Raw genomic sequence first — 15,784 nt, forward strand, 5'->3', positions numbered from 1 at the left:
TGCGCAGTGCCTGTGGCTGGAAGATTGATAGCTAACAGTTTTTGGCGGGAAGCTCTGCTCCCCTCCCCCCTGTGGCCTATAAAGAACGGAGCATCTGCCATTTTGTTCAGTCTTTGCGACCGCCGTTCGCTGTGCCTCGTGCCGCTTTTGACTATTACCTCGTTCTCGAATTGTCCCTTATCCTAGTTTTTTCCTCTCCTTGTCCCAGCTTATTTTTCTGTGTAGCTTTCTCTCGTTATTTCTTCTATCTATCTATCTATCTATATATATATACTTACCTTCTTCACTATCTCTCTTTTCTTCCTCTTCTTCTGCGATGGCGCAGCGAGCGGCTTTCCGCAAATGTGCGGACTGCGGGTCAAAAATGGCACCAACTGACCTGCATGACCTATGCCTCCTCTGCCTGGGAGAGGTGCATAGGACTGATAAATGCGCACATTGCCTGGCCTTCTCCAAGCAGGCCAGGAAGAACCGCGAAAACCGGCTTCGGAGGCTCCTTTGGGATCGGGCTCTGATGCAGTCAGACCTGCTCGTCGCCATCCCAAAACCTGGCTCTGCTTCTGTGGCCCCACCCTCACGACTTTTGGACAAAGGTGTGTCTGTTTCAGTGGCCCCCTCTGCTTCACTTAAAAAGAAGCATGAAAAGCGGAAGCACGCCGAAGAGAAGTCGGCAGGCCATAAGAAGGCCAGAAAGGAGAAGGTCTCCAAGCCTCCAAAAAAATCTAAGACTTTGGACCGTCCGGACCGTCCCCGAAATCAGAATTCAGAACCAATGGGACCCTCGGCACCGGTGGTGGTTACGATACCGACCCCGCCCAAACTGATCCTCCAGGAGGCTATGTGGGTTACCCCTCAAGGGTCTCCCCACCGTTCAGTTGACCTCCCACCTGCACCCCTTCCAACTCTACGGGGTTCAATTTCCGATGGGGAAATCCAAGACTCCCATCCTAGGGGGAGATCACCGACACCCAAGCCCGCGGTGACGATGGAAATGGATGTTGGACTGTCCCCACCGGGGAGCTGGAGGAGCCGCTCGGTAGAGCAACGCCCGGAGAGTTGGCATCACCCTTACTACCATACTTGGGGCGATCCGCTCTCTGTAGGTACTACCCTGCTCCCAGGGCACGATCATCTCCACCCCGCGACCAACCGCAATCAGTGGATTCGAGGTGGGTGCCACCTCGATCCCCACAAAGTGGAAGCAGCCTCTCCTTCTTGCCGGCAGAGTCGTCCTCTTCGGCCCCACCCTACTATGGTGCCGATTCGGCTGACTCGGAGGTCGACTCAACCTCCCCGGATGTCGCTGTGACATCCCAGGGTCCTGCGTCACCCAACGAGTCCCACGTCTCCTTCACGGAGCTGATGTCTAGACTTGTCCAGTCCCTGGACATCGACGTTGCCCAGCACCCGGGACCGTCGACGGACAAGTTTTATGATGTCCGCAGGGAGCAATCGACATCTATTGTTCTGCCGCTCATAACCACCTTGCGGCAGGCGATGACGCAGCCCTGCGACCTGCCATCACATCCTCAGCCGACGTCCAGGAGGTATGAGTCGATGTACAGGGTTCGGGAAGAGGATATTCCCTTCCTCATCAAACACCCGAAACCAAACTCTGCGGTCGTCGAATCCTCACAGGGCAGAGAGGTGAGAGGACACACGGCACCGAGAGATAAAGAGGGCCGAAAAATAGACTCCCTGGCCAGGTGAGTCTATGCTGCTTCGGGCTTGGGACTTCGCATATCAAATTATGAGGCGATGTTGGCAAGATACCAATATTTTATTATGCAGCGCTTCCACAACGTCGCCTCCACCCTCCCAGACCACCAGGGTGATCTCGCGAAGGTCTTGATCAAGGAAGCCATGCAGGTCGCGGTGCAGCAGTTATCCACGGCAAGGCACCACATGGATACTGACTCCCGGGCCTTGGTCGGTGCCGTTTCCCTTTGGAGGCATGCATGGCTCCAGAATAGTAATTTCCCGGAAGAAACCAAGCGGCAGATAGAGGAAATGCCTTTCGATGGATCCGGGCTTTTCCATTCTTGAACCAACCATAAGCTCCAGAAGCTCCATGAATCAAGGATAACGGCACGCAGGATGGAGATCCAGTCTCACACTAGACGTAAGTGGTCCTGGAATCGTCCATCCTACAGGCAATCCTACCAACCGAGACAGCAGCCTCAACACCGCCAGCAACAACAACAGCAGCGCCGCCGTCCGCAGCCCCAACAGTGTTTTCAGCAGGGCCGCCGTCGTTTTGATGATCGGAGGCAACGCTGATGGGACTGGCGAACCATTCTTCACATTCCTTGAATACCCACCCCCCTCTCATTTGGGGATTGGCTCCGAAGCCGACTCCCCATTTGGGAGTCCATCACATCTGACCGGTGGGTATTATACATTGTTCAACACGGCTATCGAATAGAATTCGACATCGTTCCTCCATCGAGTCTGATCTGGTCTACTGTATGCTCACCGGTACTCCTCGACGAAATACATCAACTTCTCCGTAAAGGAGCGATTCGTCAAGTATTGCCATCTGACGGACTTCACGGATTCTATTCCAGATACTTCACGGTCCCTAAGCGGGATGGTGGTCTACGTCCGATTTTGGATCTACGGAACTTAAATACGTTTATTGTACCGAGAAAGTTTCGTATGACTACCCTTCAAAATATTTTGCCGTTGTTAAGGAGAGAGGATTGGTTTGCCTCACTGGACTTGAAGGACGCCTACTTCCACATTTCAATTCACCCAAATTACAGGCGTTTCCTTCGTTTTGCGATTGCAAGCCAACTTTATGAGTTTACAGTTTTTGCCTTTTGGACTGACTACGGCTCCGAGAGTTTTTACCAAGTGCATGGCTCCTGTCTGTGCCTTCCTACGCCTTCAGGGCATAAAAAATTTATCCGTACCTCGATGACTGGCTGTTGGTGTCACAGTCCAGAGAAGGACTTTTGGCGGCCATCCATAAGACCTGTGCCTTACTAGATGACCTAGGCTTACGTATTAATACAGAGAAATCTTCTCTTCTCCCGACACAGACGCTCACCTTCATCGGAGCCTGCTTGGATTGGACGTTGGAGAAAGCTTTTCTCCCGCAAGACAGACAACAGACTCTTGCTCGCCTTATACATCGAATCCGACGAGAGGGAACGGTCACGGCGAGGTCTATCCAGAGGGTCCTGGGACATATGGTGTCCTCAGTTGCCGTGGTTCCACATGCCAGACTTCGGCTTCGCCCGCTACAACTATTTTTCAACGGGGTGTTTCACCCTCAAAGAGAGCCACAGTCCAAACTGATTCGGATCCCATCTTCCGTGCTCCACTCTCTGCGCTGGTGGCTGAAACCGACTAATCTTACGCTAGGAGTCCCCTTCAGGGCGCGATCTCCTACAATAACCCTCATCACCGACGCGTCTCTCCTAGGATGGGGAGCGATATGCTCTGGCCTATCTACCCTGGGTACGTAGAATCGTCTAGAATCCACGAATCATATCAACTTCCTGGAGCTACTGGCAGTCTTCAAGGCCCTCCGTTCTTTTGAGGACCTCCTTCATCATCAGATCGTTCAGATAACCTCGGACAATATAGCGGCCGTTTTTTATCTTAACAAACAAAGAGGGACGAAGTCACCAACTCTAGCCAGACTCTCGATGGAAATTTGGGACTGGTGCATTCAGAGACACATCGCGCTGATGGCTGTTCATGTGGCTGGCATAGACAACGTGCACGCGGACCTTCTCAGCAGGCTCATGTTCACCTCTCACGAGTGGAAACTGGACCCTTGTATTCGCAACCACCTTTTCAGGCGCTGGGGGTTCCCCAATGTGGACTTATTTGCTACCCAACGGAACAGGGTGTGCGAGGCTTACTGCTCGAGAGCGGGAATCGGACACGCGTCCCTAGGGGACGCATTCATGATCCCTTGGAACAACATGCATTTCTATGCCTTCCCTCCGATCCCTCTTCTGATGAAGGTCATAGCAAAGATCGTGCACGACCGGGCATTGGGGATACTAGTTGCCCCTTGGTGGCCACATCAAGCGTGGTTTGCGAAACTACTCGACATCTCTCACGGGGAATTTCTTCATCTTCCACCGCTCCCATATCTTATAACGCAGGTGGACGGCACACTTTGCCACCCGGACTTGCTCTCATTGAACCTAACAGCGTGGCGAATTTGATGATTGACGTTCCATTGATACCAATGACGGTTTCGAGAGTTACGAATCCAACAGCTTCTGTTAATCTATCGGTACCGACGATGACTTCGACCACCTTGGATCCAATTGTCGAATCTAATCACTCAGGTGCTTCCCCTTTCTCTGATCTCTCTGCACCATCCAGTTTGGGACAAGACCCGTCGAATTCGAATCTGACGTTTTTGCACCCTGATATTCAGCATATCATCGACTCTGCCTTAAAGCCGTCCACAAGGAAGTCATATAAGGCTAAATGGAAACGTTTTTCCACCTTTGCCGAGTCGTGTTCGTTCTCCCCATTCCTCTCATCTATTGAACAAATCCTTCAGTTCCTTCTGGAATTGCACCATTCCGGATTGAAGCTGTCGTCCATTAAAATTTATACAGCCGCAATAGCCTACCACCATGGATTAATCGACGGATCACCTCTATTTTCTCATCCTATCCTCAAGAAATTCTTGAGGGGACTGTATAATCTTAACCCATCAATTAAACCAGTTATGCCCACATGGAGCCTTTCTGTAGTTCTGCAGGCCCTTATGAAGGCCCCCTTTGAACCTTTAGCAACGGTGGATCTGCAATTGGTTTCTTGGAAGACGGCGTTTCTTGTAGCTGTTACTTCAGCCCGGAGAGCCAGTGAACTTTGCGCTCTTCGCATAGACCCTCCTTATCTAAACTTTCACAGAGAGAAGGTCGTTTTACGCCTCGACCCATCTTTTTTACCCAAAGTGTCTACACCTTTCCATACAGGACAAGACATTTTGCTGCCTGCCTTTTATCCCGTCACCGTCAACCCTTTTGGAAAGATCGTTGCACTCACTTGATGTTCGCCGTCGCTTAGCCTTCTACAGATCGCGGATGGAGTCTATTTGACGATCCAATAGGCTATTCATCAAATATTCTACTAGGGATCAGGGCGATCCAGTCACTCCACAAAGACTTTCTAAGTGGATAGTCCACACTATTGTCTTGTGCTGTCAGTTAGCTAAGCTCGAACTGCCTTCAATTCCCTGCGGCCATTCTACTAGAGCTGTTGCAACCTCGTCTGCATTCACAACGGGGGTCCCGATCAATGACGTCTGCCGAGCCACTACTTGGGTGAACCCTTGCACCTTCGCCAGGCACTACCGTCTTGATGTTCGAGCTCGACGGGACTGCTTCAGTAGAGCTGTACTCTCCTCTGTTCTTCACTGAGGACACCTTCCCTCCTCCTTGATGGTAAGCTTGTTAATTTACCCATATGTGTGATGCACAGAGGCCACAACGAAGAAAAGCAAGTTGCTTACCTGTAACTGATGTTCTTCAAGTGGCCATCTGTGCAGTCACACAACCCACCCACCAGCCCCGCTCGGTGTTGGTGAGTGGACGCATCGACAGCTCGGTGTTGATGAGAAAGGCATCTTCGGTACCAACCATCCCCCGTTTTTTACGGTACCGACAAAAAATACAAAAAATAAAATAAAATTATTAAGATATCGTACGTTCGGTCGCAAAGACTGAACAAAATGGTGGACGCTCTGCTCTTTATAGGCCACAATGAGGAGGGGAGCGGAGCTTCCCGCCAAAAACCGTTAGCTATCGATCTTCCGGCCACAGGCACTGCGCAGGCGCAGTACCCATATGTGTGACTGCACAGATGGCCACTCGAAGAACATCAGTTACAGGTAAGCAACCTGCTTTTTTCTACATATTTTTTACCAACAATCTGGCTAGGCTAAAAGACTGTGGACCTCCAAAGAGAATTAGTTTTCCTTTCAGTTATGTGCTCGGTTCTCAAGTGCCATAGAAATAATGCTATTCTTTTTAGATTCTATATATCATTTATCGATTCTGTGCCTGCACAGAGCCTTTGTCAGTAACTGTAGAGAGGAGCCCAGCTTTTCCACCTCAGTCTTCTGAGATAGATTCATTCAATTCTGAGGAAGAGGCAGAAAGGCAAAGGTAGGCAGATGACTTGCAGTTTCAAGGTTACCTAGTGAAGAATCTAACGCAGAGCATGAGAACCAGCCTGCCTTGGAAAAGGAGACATTTGTGGGCTTGGGGCAAGGCAGTGGAGAAGGAGTTCTTTCACCCAGTCAGGAGATGACAGGCTAAGTGAGGGATCAGTTGTGATGTGTCTGGCTTTCCCACCATCCAGGCTTCAAGCAGCAAGAGCCACCCTGTGCATGGGGCCAGAAGCGTTGCTGAAAGAGATGGAAGAAGGAGAAATTTCAGTTTGAATTTAATCCTTTTCACAGGCAGATGTTTTGCCTACCTCTCAAGAAGAAAAGTATTTGATTTATACTGTTTTGTAAGCAGTTTAGTTTTAATAAAGGAACTCTTCTTCTAAACTTTAATCTGAGTATGCTGGAGCAGGAAAGGGGGCATGAGAGCTGCTTATAACAGGAACCCTTCAGAGTTGTGAATGTTCAAGTATTAACTTCAGTTTTATGGAGAGATTTTTCAGCATGTATACTGGCATAATTATTTAAACAGCAATCTTAACCCCCACATCCACTGTTTGGAGAGAAATCCAATGAACTGGGAATGTCTTTCTATCAGCAGAAAAGAGTTCTGTGATCAAGGGGTCACATCTCCCCTGGCAGCCTTGGTATGCTCACAGAAAGTTTTATGGGAGTAAATCTACTGCTTTTGTCAGTAGCAGGTCCTAAAACAGAGTATTCTGGGATGGGGAAGAGATAGCTTTGATTCCAGTTATTTCATTCTTTTGAGATACTCAAGGATATATACACTGGACTTGAACTAGTATTGGTATTTTCCATCCTGCTGAAACCAACCAGGAACTAATACAAAGAGAAAAAAGAACCTTCAGAGAAGAAAAAAAGGTAGGATTTCTCTGCTGTCCAGGCTGGTTGGCATGATCCAGTGATGCTTGGAACTGCTGGACTATCTGCCATATTGCTCTCTTCCCACACTTAGAAGTCTTCTGTTAATGTCTGTTATTAAGGTTTGATCATTTAAAGTATTTAACTAGCTTCATTGAATTTGCAAGGAAGTATTTTTTGTTAAAAATACAAAATACTTTATTACAGGGGACAATATTTACTGGAAATGAAGAATTATGAACTTGCTAGTTTCTGCATATACCAAGTGGCAGAAATGGAAGAAGGTACAGTGTGTGTCTCTCTCTCTCTCTCTCTCTCTCTCTCTCTCTCTCTCTCTCTCTCTCTCTCTCTCTCTCTTTCTCTCTCTCTCTCTCTCTCTCTCTCTCTCTCAATGCCCTGTGAAAATATGACCAAGGTCCAAAGAGCTACATGAGGCTGCCCTACAGTATGTTCAACATTTGTCTTTGAACAGCTTACTTAATCACTATTTTCATTTGGAAGTTCAGATGTGATTGGAACCCTCTGCAATCAACTGTTGCTTAAGAAAAACAAATCCAAAGTATCCTTTAGCATGCAAAACTAGTGATTTCTTTGGATCCAGGCCTATGATCATAGATTAAAGCTACAAAGTTACTATTAAAGTTACTATTCAGTAGAATTTACTTTTAATATGTATGTCACAAGATTGGCAGTACTAAACACATGGTGGGGTCTTGGGCCATGTGTCTATTGCTACTTTGCATACAAAGTTACTATTCATTATAATAAAACAGTGGGTCTTACTCCCAACTGAATGGTATATCAGCTTGTTGTCATGGAAATTTAGGCGTGTCCACTCAAAAGTAAGCTGCACTGTATTCAGTGGGACATACTTCCAGGTAAGTGCATACAGGATTGCAGCCACAGACTTTAAAAAACATTTAAATAGTTAAATCACTATGAGATACTACAAGTGCAGGGAGAAAAACTATAATAATGTTTTATATCATTCAGTAAATATAAAAAGAGACAGACAATGCTACTGTTCCAATTACTGTTCAGTTTTAGAAAGTTCATGCTCCTCAGATAAATCTTACCTATTAAGGTATTTTTAGAAGTTGGTGGTCCATTTAATAAAAAAGGAAAAAGAAAACAGATGTGCATAAAAATTGCATTGCTAATTTATATAGATAAATACATGTTAAGAAATAATTGCTGCGGTTTTAATAGAAATACAATAAAAGTGGAAACACTTTTGACCAGATGACTTCTCTCCCTCCTCAGTCTGCTGCACATTCACTAACTATTGAAGGAGATCTTCAAGACATCTTATGGTGTTTTATCTTTGAACTGGACTTGGATTAGAAAAGATTTTTTTGAGGTTTGCCTGTATTTAGTTTGGGCCTATAATCTTCCACTGGCTCTTTGAAGCTTCTCTAAGGCTGAAGAAGGGCTATAGCCCATCAGTACATCTATTGTATGTAAAATTGCCCATGTTCAGTCCCTGATAACAGATAGGGCTGAAAAAGACACTTCTCAGCAATCGTGGAGAGTCACTGCCAGTCAAAACTGAGCTTTATGGACCAGTGGTCTGACTTTTTATAAGGCTTTGTTACAGTCTAAAAGACTACGAGAAAAAGGACTTAAATAAGTCTTGTTGACATCTATCATTTTAAAATTGTATACTTATAACTATTTATTTAACATTTTATTTTTGTATTTCTATGCACAAATATAAATAGTTTGGCTCATAATGTATTCATCTTTAAATATTTTACAGGACCCCTTGAGTGTTCTCTTGTTCAAGAAGCACTTGTTCACTCATTTTGCCAGAATCATAAGAAAGCTGTTGAGTGTGCCCTTGCAGTTACCAAAAAGCAACCTGAATCTTCTTCCATGTTTGTTCTGCTTGGAAAAATCCAAATGAAAGCCAAAAAGCACAAGGTTAAAGAAATACTCTTACATTGTGGAATTCTGAAGGAAACTTATAACCCTGAGGAAAAGTTGGTGAAGCTGAACCCAACACCTGAATGCTTTTGTTTTTCTCTCTTGCTTATTAATAGGAAGTGCTGCCCTAGCTAATCTGTCTTCCTTTTAGATAAGTAGATCTTTGCTTCTTCACCTGTATATCTGATGAAACATGTTTCAAGAAGTACAGGATCACCCATTTGTTTGACCCCCGGGACCAACTAGCAGAGTCCTGACTCCTGGGTAGCAGCTCCTCTGTGGTCATGGAGAAAGGGGGTCTTGGAGAAGGAGGGCATCATTCTGAGGAAGAGGGAAATGATCCCTTAGAAGGACTTTTCCTTAGAAGGCAAGCGTGTATCCTCTCACGCATAGGATACCCCTCCAGGGATTGGGGGACGTCTGGTTGTGGGAGATTCAGTAATCAGGAACATAGGAAGCTGGGTTTGCGATAGACATGAGGACTGCTCGGTGAATTGCCTGCCTGGCAATTCAGGTTATGGATATCACAAGATAACCTTGTAGTAAATGCAGAGGTGGAGTCTGTGATCATGGTACCAATGACGTGGGGAAATGTAGTCATGAGGTTTTGGAAGCCAAATTTATGTTCTTCGTCGTGGCCTCTGTGCATCACACATATGGGTACTGCACCTCCGCAGTGCCTGTGGCCGGAAGATTGTCAGCTAATGGTTTTTGGTGGGAAGCTCCGCTCCCCTCCCCGCTGTGGCCTATAAAGAGCGGAGCATCCACCATTTTTTTCAGTCTTTGCGACTGCCATTTGCTGTGCCTCGTGCCGCTTTCGACTTTCGCTTCGACTGTTACCTTGCTCTCGATTGTCCTTCTTTTTCCCAGTTTCTTCTCCTTGCTCCCAGTTCATTGTTCCGCGTAGTTTTTTCTCTTGTTATTTCTTCTTTCGATCTATCTAAAAAAAAAACAAAAAGAAAAATATATACTTATCCTCTGCACTGTATCTCTTCTCCTTCTTCTGCGATGGTGCAGCGAGTGGCTTTCCGCAAATGCGCGGACTGCGGGTCAAAAATGGCACCAACTGACCTGCATGACCTATGCCTCCTCTGCCTGGGCGAGGGGCATAGGACGGATAAATGCGCGCATTGCCTGGCCTTCTCCAAGCAGGCAGGGAGAATCGTGAAAATCGCCTCCGGAGACTCCTTTGGGATCAGGCCCTAATGCAATCGGACCCGCTTATTGCTGTCCCAAAACCTGGCTCCGCTTCTGTGGCCCTACCCTCACGGCCTTCGGATGAAGGTGCATCTGCTTCGGTGGCTCCCTCTGCTTCACCTAAAGAGAAGCACGAGAAGTGGAAGCATGCCGAATCCGAGAAGTCGGCAGGCCATAAAAAGGCCAGGAAGGAGAAAGCCTCCAAGCCTCCCAAGAAACCCAGGAATTCGGACCGTCCGGACCGTCCCCGACATTGGGACTTGGAACCGATGGGCCCCTCGGTACTGGTGGTGCTTACGGTACCGACTCTGCCCGAACCGGTCCTCCAGGAGGCTATGCGGGTTACCCCTCAAGGGTCTCCCTGCTGCGTGGTGGACCTCCTGCCTGCATCCCTTCCAACTCTACGGGGTTCAATATCCAACGGGGAAATCCAAGACTTCCCTCCTAGGGTGAGGTCACCAACACCCATGCCCGTGGTCACTATGGAAGCGGACGTTGGACTGTCCCCACCGGGGAGCCGGAGGAGCCGCTCTGTAGAGCAACGTCCGGAGAGCTGGCGTCGCCCCTACTACCATACTTGAGATGATCTGCTCTCCGTAGGGTACTACCCTGCTCCCAGGGCACGATCCTCTCCTCCATCCCATGATCAACCACGCTCATTGGACCCGAGGCGGGCGTCACCTCGATCCCCACAGGATGGAAGCAGCTGCTCCTTCTCCCCAGCGGAGTCGTCATCTTCGGCCCCACACTACTACGGTGCCAATTCGGCCGACTCGGAGACCGACTCAACCTCCCCGGATGTCTCTGTGACATCCCAGGGTCCTGCGTCGCCTAATGAGTCCCACGTCTCCTTTGCGGAGCTGATGTCTAGACTTGTCCAGTCCCTTGACATCGACGCCGCCCAGCGCCCGGGACCAATGACGGACAAGTTCTACGATGTCGTCTGCAGGGAGCAGTCGACATCTATCAACCTGCCACTCATAACCACCTTGCGGCAGGCGATGACGCAGCCCTGGGACCTGCCATCACACCCTCAACCAACATCCAGGAGATATGAGTCTATGTACAGGGTTCGGGAGGAGGACATCCCCTTCCTCCTCCGACATCCCAAACCGAGCTCTGCGGTCGTCGAATCCTCGCAGGGCAGAGAGGTGAGAGGGCACACGGCACCGAGGGACAAGGAGGGCCGAAAAATAGACTCCCTGGCTAGACAAGTCTACACTGCTTCAGGCCTGGGGCTCCGCATATCAAATTACGAGGCAACATTGGCGAGGTTATCAATCCTTCATTATGCAGCACCTGCACAACGTCGCCTCGACCCTCCCAGACCACCAGGGTGACCTCGCAAAGGTCCTGATTAAGGAAGCCATGCAGGTCGCAGTGCAGCAGTTATCCAGGGCAAGGCACCACATGGATACTGACTCACGGGCCTTGGTCGGTGCCGTTTCTCTCTGAAGGCATGCATGGCTTCGGAATTGCAATTTTCCGGAAGAAACCAAGCGGCGGATAGAGGAAATGCCTTTCGATGGATCCGGGCTTTTCCATTCTCGCACCGACCACAAGCTCAAGAAGCTGCATGAATCAAGGATGACAGCACGCAGGATGGAGATACAGTCCCACGCCAGACGTAAGTGGTCCTGGAATCGTCCATCCTACAGGCAATCATATCAGCCAAGGCAACAGCCACAACACCGCCAGCAACAGCAACAGCAGCGCCGCCATCCGCAGCCCCAGCGACGCTTCCAATGAGGCCGCCGCTGTTTCGACGATCGGAGGCAACGTTGACGGGACTGGCAAACCATTCCTCACACTCCACCAATACCCACCCCCTCTCATCTGGGGATCGGCTCCGAAGCCGACTCCCCATTTGGGAGTCCATCACATCTGATCCGTGGGTATTGTCCATCGTTCATCACGGCTATCGAATAGAATTTGACATCGTTCCTCCACTGAGTCTGATCCGGTTCACTTCATGTTCACCGGTACTGCTCGACAAAATACATCAACTTCTTCGTAAAGGAGCGATTCGTTAAGTATTCCCATCTGATGGACTCCACAGATTCTATTCCAGATACTTTACGGTCCCAAAGCGGGATGGTGGTCTACGTCCGAATTTGGACTTACAGAACTTGAATAAGTTCATTGTACTGAAAAAGTTTCGTATGACTACTCTTCAAAACATTTTGCCGTTGCTAAGGAGAGAGGATTGGTTCGCCTCATTGGACTTGAAGGACGCCTACTTCCATATTTCAATTCACCCAAGTTACAGGTGTTTCCTTCGTTTTGTGGTTGCAACCCAACTTTATGAGTTTACAGTTTTGCCTTTTGGACTGGCTACGGCTCCGCGGGTTTTTACCAAGTGCATGGCTCCTGTCTGTGCTTTTCTACGCCTCCAAGGCATACAAATTTACCCGTACCTCGACAACTGGCTGTTAGTGTCGCAGTCCAGAGAAGGACTCCTTGCGGCCATCCATACAACTTGTGCCTTGCTCAATAGCTTCGGCCTACGTATTGATACTGAGAAATCTTCTCTTCTTCCGACACAGATGCTCACCTTCATTGGAGCCCGCTTGGATTTGACGTTGGAAAAAGCCTTCCTCCCTCAGGACAGACAACAGACTCTTGCTCGCCACATCTATCGGATCCGACGAGATGGAACGGTCCCGGCGAAGTCTATTCAGAGGATCCTGGGGCATATGGCTTCCTCAGTTGCCGTAGTTCCACATGCCAGGCTTTGGCTTCGTCCACTGCAACTCTTTTTCAACAAGGTGTACCATCCTCAAAGAGATCTGCAGTCGAGGCTGATTTGGATCCCATCTTCCATGCTTCACTCTCTGCTTTGGTGGTTGGAACTGACTAATCTTACGATAGGAGTCCCCTTCAGGGCGCAACCTCCTACGATAACCCTTGGCACCAACGCGTCTCTCCTAGGATGGGGAGCGATATGCTCCGGCCTATCTACCCAGGGTACGTGGAATCGTCAAGAATCCACGAATCATATCAACTTCCTAGAACTACTAGCAGTTTTCAAGGCCCTGCGCTCTTTTGAGGACATCCTTCATCATCAGATTGTTCCGATAACTTTGGACAATATAGCTACCGTCTTTTATCCGAACAAGCAAGGGGGAACAAAGTCACCGACCCTAGCCAGGCTTTTTATGAAAATTTGGGACTGGTGCATCCGGAGACACATCACGCTGATGGCTGTTCATCTAGCTGGTGTGGACAACGTGCAGGCGGATCTTCTCAGCAGGCATATGTTCACCTCTCACGAGTGGGAATTGGATCCTCGTGCACGAAACCACCTTTTCCGGCGCTAGGGGTTTCCCGACGTGGACTTATTCGCCACCCAACAGAACAGCGTGTGCGAGGCTTACTGCTCGAGAGCGGGAATTGGACACACATCCCTGGGGGATGCATTCATGATCCCTTGGAACAATATGAACTTCTGCGCCTTCCCTCTGATCCCTCTTCTGATGAAGGTCATAGCAAAGATCGTGCACGACCGGGCATTGGGGATACTAGTTGCCCCTTGGTGGCCACGTCAAGCGTGGTTTGCGAAACTACTCGACATCTCTTGCGGGGAATTTCTTCATCTACCATCGCTCCCATATCTTATAACACAAGTGGACGGCACACTTCGCCACCCGGACTTGCTCTCATTGAATCTAACAGCGTGGCGAATTCGATGATTGACCTTCTATCAGTGCCGATGACGATTTTGAGAGTTACGAATCCAACAGCTTCTACTAATCCATCGGTACCAGCGATGACTTCCACCACCTCGGATCCAGTTGTCGAATCCAATCACTCGGGTGCTTCCCCTTTCTCTGGTCTCTCTGCACCATCCGGTTCGAGACAAGACCCGTCGAATCCGACGTTTTTGCACCCTGATATTCAGCATATCATCGACTCTGCCTTAAAGCCATCCACAAAAAAGTCCTATGAGGCTAAATGGAAGCATTTTTCCATCTTTGCCGAGTCTCGTTCGTTCTCTCCATTCCTCTCATCCATACAACAAATTCTTCAGTTCCTCTTGGAATTGCACCATTCCGGATTGAAGCCGTTGTCCATTAAAGTGTATACAGCCGCAATAGCCTACTACCGTGGCTTAGTCGACGGATCACCTCTGTTTTCTCATCCTATCCTCAAAAGATTTTTGAAGGGACTATATAATCTTAACCCATCAATTAGACTGGTGATGCCCACATGGAGCCTTTCTGTAGTTCTGCAGGCCCTTATGAAGGCCCCCTTTGAACCTTTAGCGACGGTGGATCTGTGATTGGTCTCTTGGAAGATGGCGTTTCTTGTGGCTGTCACTTCAGCCCGGAGGGCCAGTGAACTTTGTGCTCTTCGCATAGACCCTCCTTATTTAAACTTTCACAGGGAGAATGTCGTTTTACGCCTCAACCTATCTTTCTTGCCTAAAGTGTCTACACCTTTCCATATGGGACAAGACATTGTGCTGCCTGTCTTTTTTCCGTCACCATCGACTCCATTGGAAAGATCTTTGCATTCACTCAATGTTCGGCATTGCTTATCCTTCTACCGATCGCGAACGGAGTCTATTCGACGATCCAATAAACTATTCATCAAATATTCTGCTAGGGATCAGGGCGATCCAGTCACTCCACAGAGACTTTCTAAGTGGATATTCCACACTATAGTTTTATGCTATCAATTAGCCAAGCTCGAACTGCCTTCAGTTCCTCGAGGCCATTCTGCTAGAGCTGTTGCAACCTCGTCTACATTTGCATCCGGGGTCCCGATTGATGACGTCTGCCAAGCCGCTACTTGGATGAACCCTTGCATCTTCGCCAGGCACTACCGTCTCGATGTTCGAGCCCGACGGGATTGCTCCTTCGGCAGAGCTGTTCTCTTCTCCGTTCTTCACTGAGGACACCTTCCCTCCTCCTTTATGGTAAGCTTGTTAATCTACCTATATGTGTGATGCACAGAGGCCACGACAAAGAAAAGCAGGTTGCTTACCTGTAAGTGATGTTCTTCGAGTGGCCATCTGTGCAGTCACACAACCCACCCGCCGGTCCCGCTCGGTGTCAGTGAGTGGATGCATCTTTTGGTACCGACCATGCCTTTTTTTCATGGTACTGACTTCAAAAAAAAAAAAAGTTTTTTTTCCATAAAGTGGCATACGTTCTGTTGCAAAGACTGAACAAAATGGCGGATGCTCCACTCTTTATAGGCCACAGCGGGGGAGGGGGAGTGGAGCTTCCTGCCAAAAACCATTAGCTGACAATCTTCTGGCTGCAGGCACTGTGCAGGCGCAGTACCCATATGTGTGACTGCACAGATGGCCACTCGAAGAACATCAGTTATAGGTAAGCAACCTGCTTTTGCTTGATAGAAGGTTGAAATCCAGGATCTTCAAGGTGGCTTTCTCCGAAAGCACAGGGACAGCTAGACAGGCGCAGCTGAGTATTCTCAATGTATAGATGAGACAGTGGTGTAGAGAGGAGGGCTTCACATTTATTAGGCACTGGGTAACATTTTGGGACAAGACAAACCTGTAGAGTAGGGACGGGCGCCACTTGAACCCGTAGAACCAGACTGCTGGCATGTAACAAAAAAGGGTGGCAAAGCAGTTTTTAAATTGAACCCTGGAGGAAAGCC

The 15,784-nt window shown here is 48.5% G+C and overlaps 1 protein-coding gene across 1 annotated transcript in view; it reads left to right on the top strand.

Annotated features, from left to right (window-relative positions):
• Positions 1-7,256: 7,256 nt before the first annotated feature.
• TTC6 (tetratricopeptide repeat domain 6) overlaps positions 7,257-15,784 on the top strand; it is a 44,817-nt gene continuing 36,289 nt past the window's right edge. Inside the window, exons 1-2 of the mRNA XM_044435776.1 lie at positions 7,257-7,314; positions 8,790-8,953. Coding sequence (XP_044291711.1) covers positions 7,257-7,314; positions 8,790-8,953 — 222 coding nt within the window. The remainder of the gene's footprint in view (positions 7,315-8,789; positions 8,954-15,784) is intronic.

Source organism: Varanus komodoensis, unplaced genomic scaffold (assembly GCF_004798865.1).
Source record: "Varanus komodoensis strain SLA01 unplaced genomic scaffold, ASM479886v1 scaffold3, whole genome shotgun sequence".
NCBI classification, from domain to species: domain Eukaryota; kingdom Metazoa; phylum Chordata; class Lepidosauria; order Squamata; family Varanidae; genus Varanus; species Varanus komodoensis.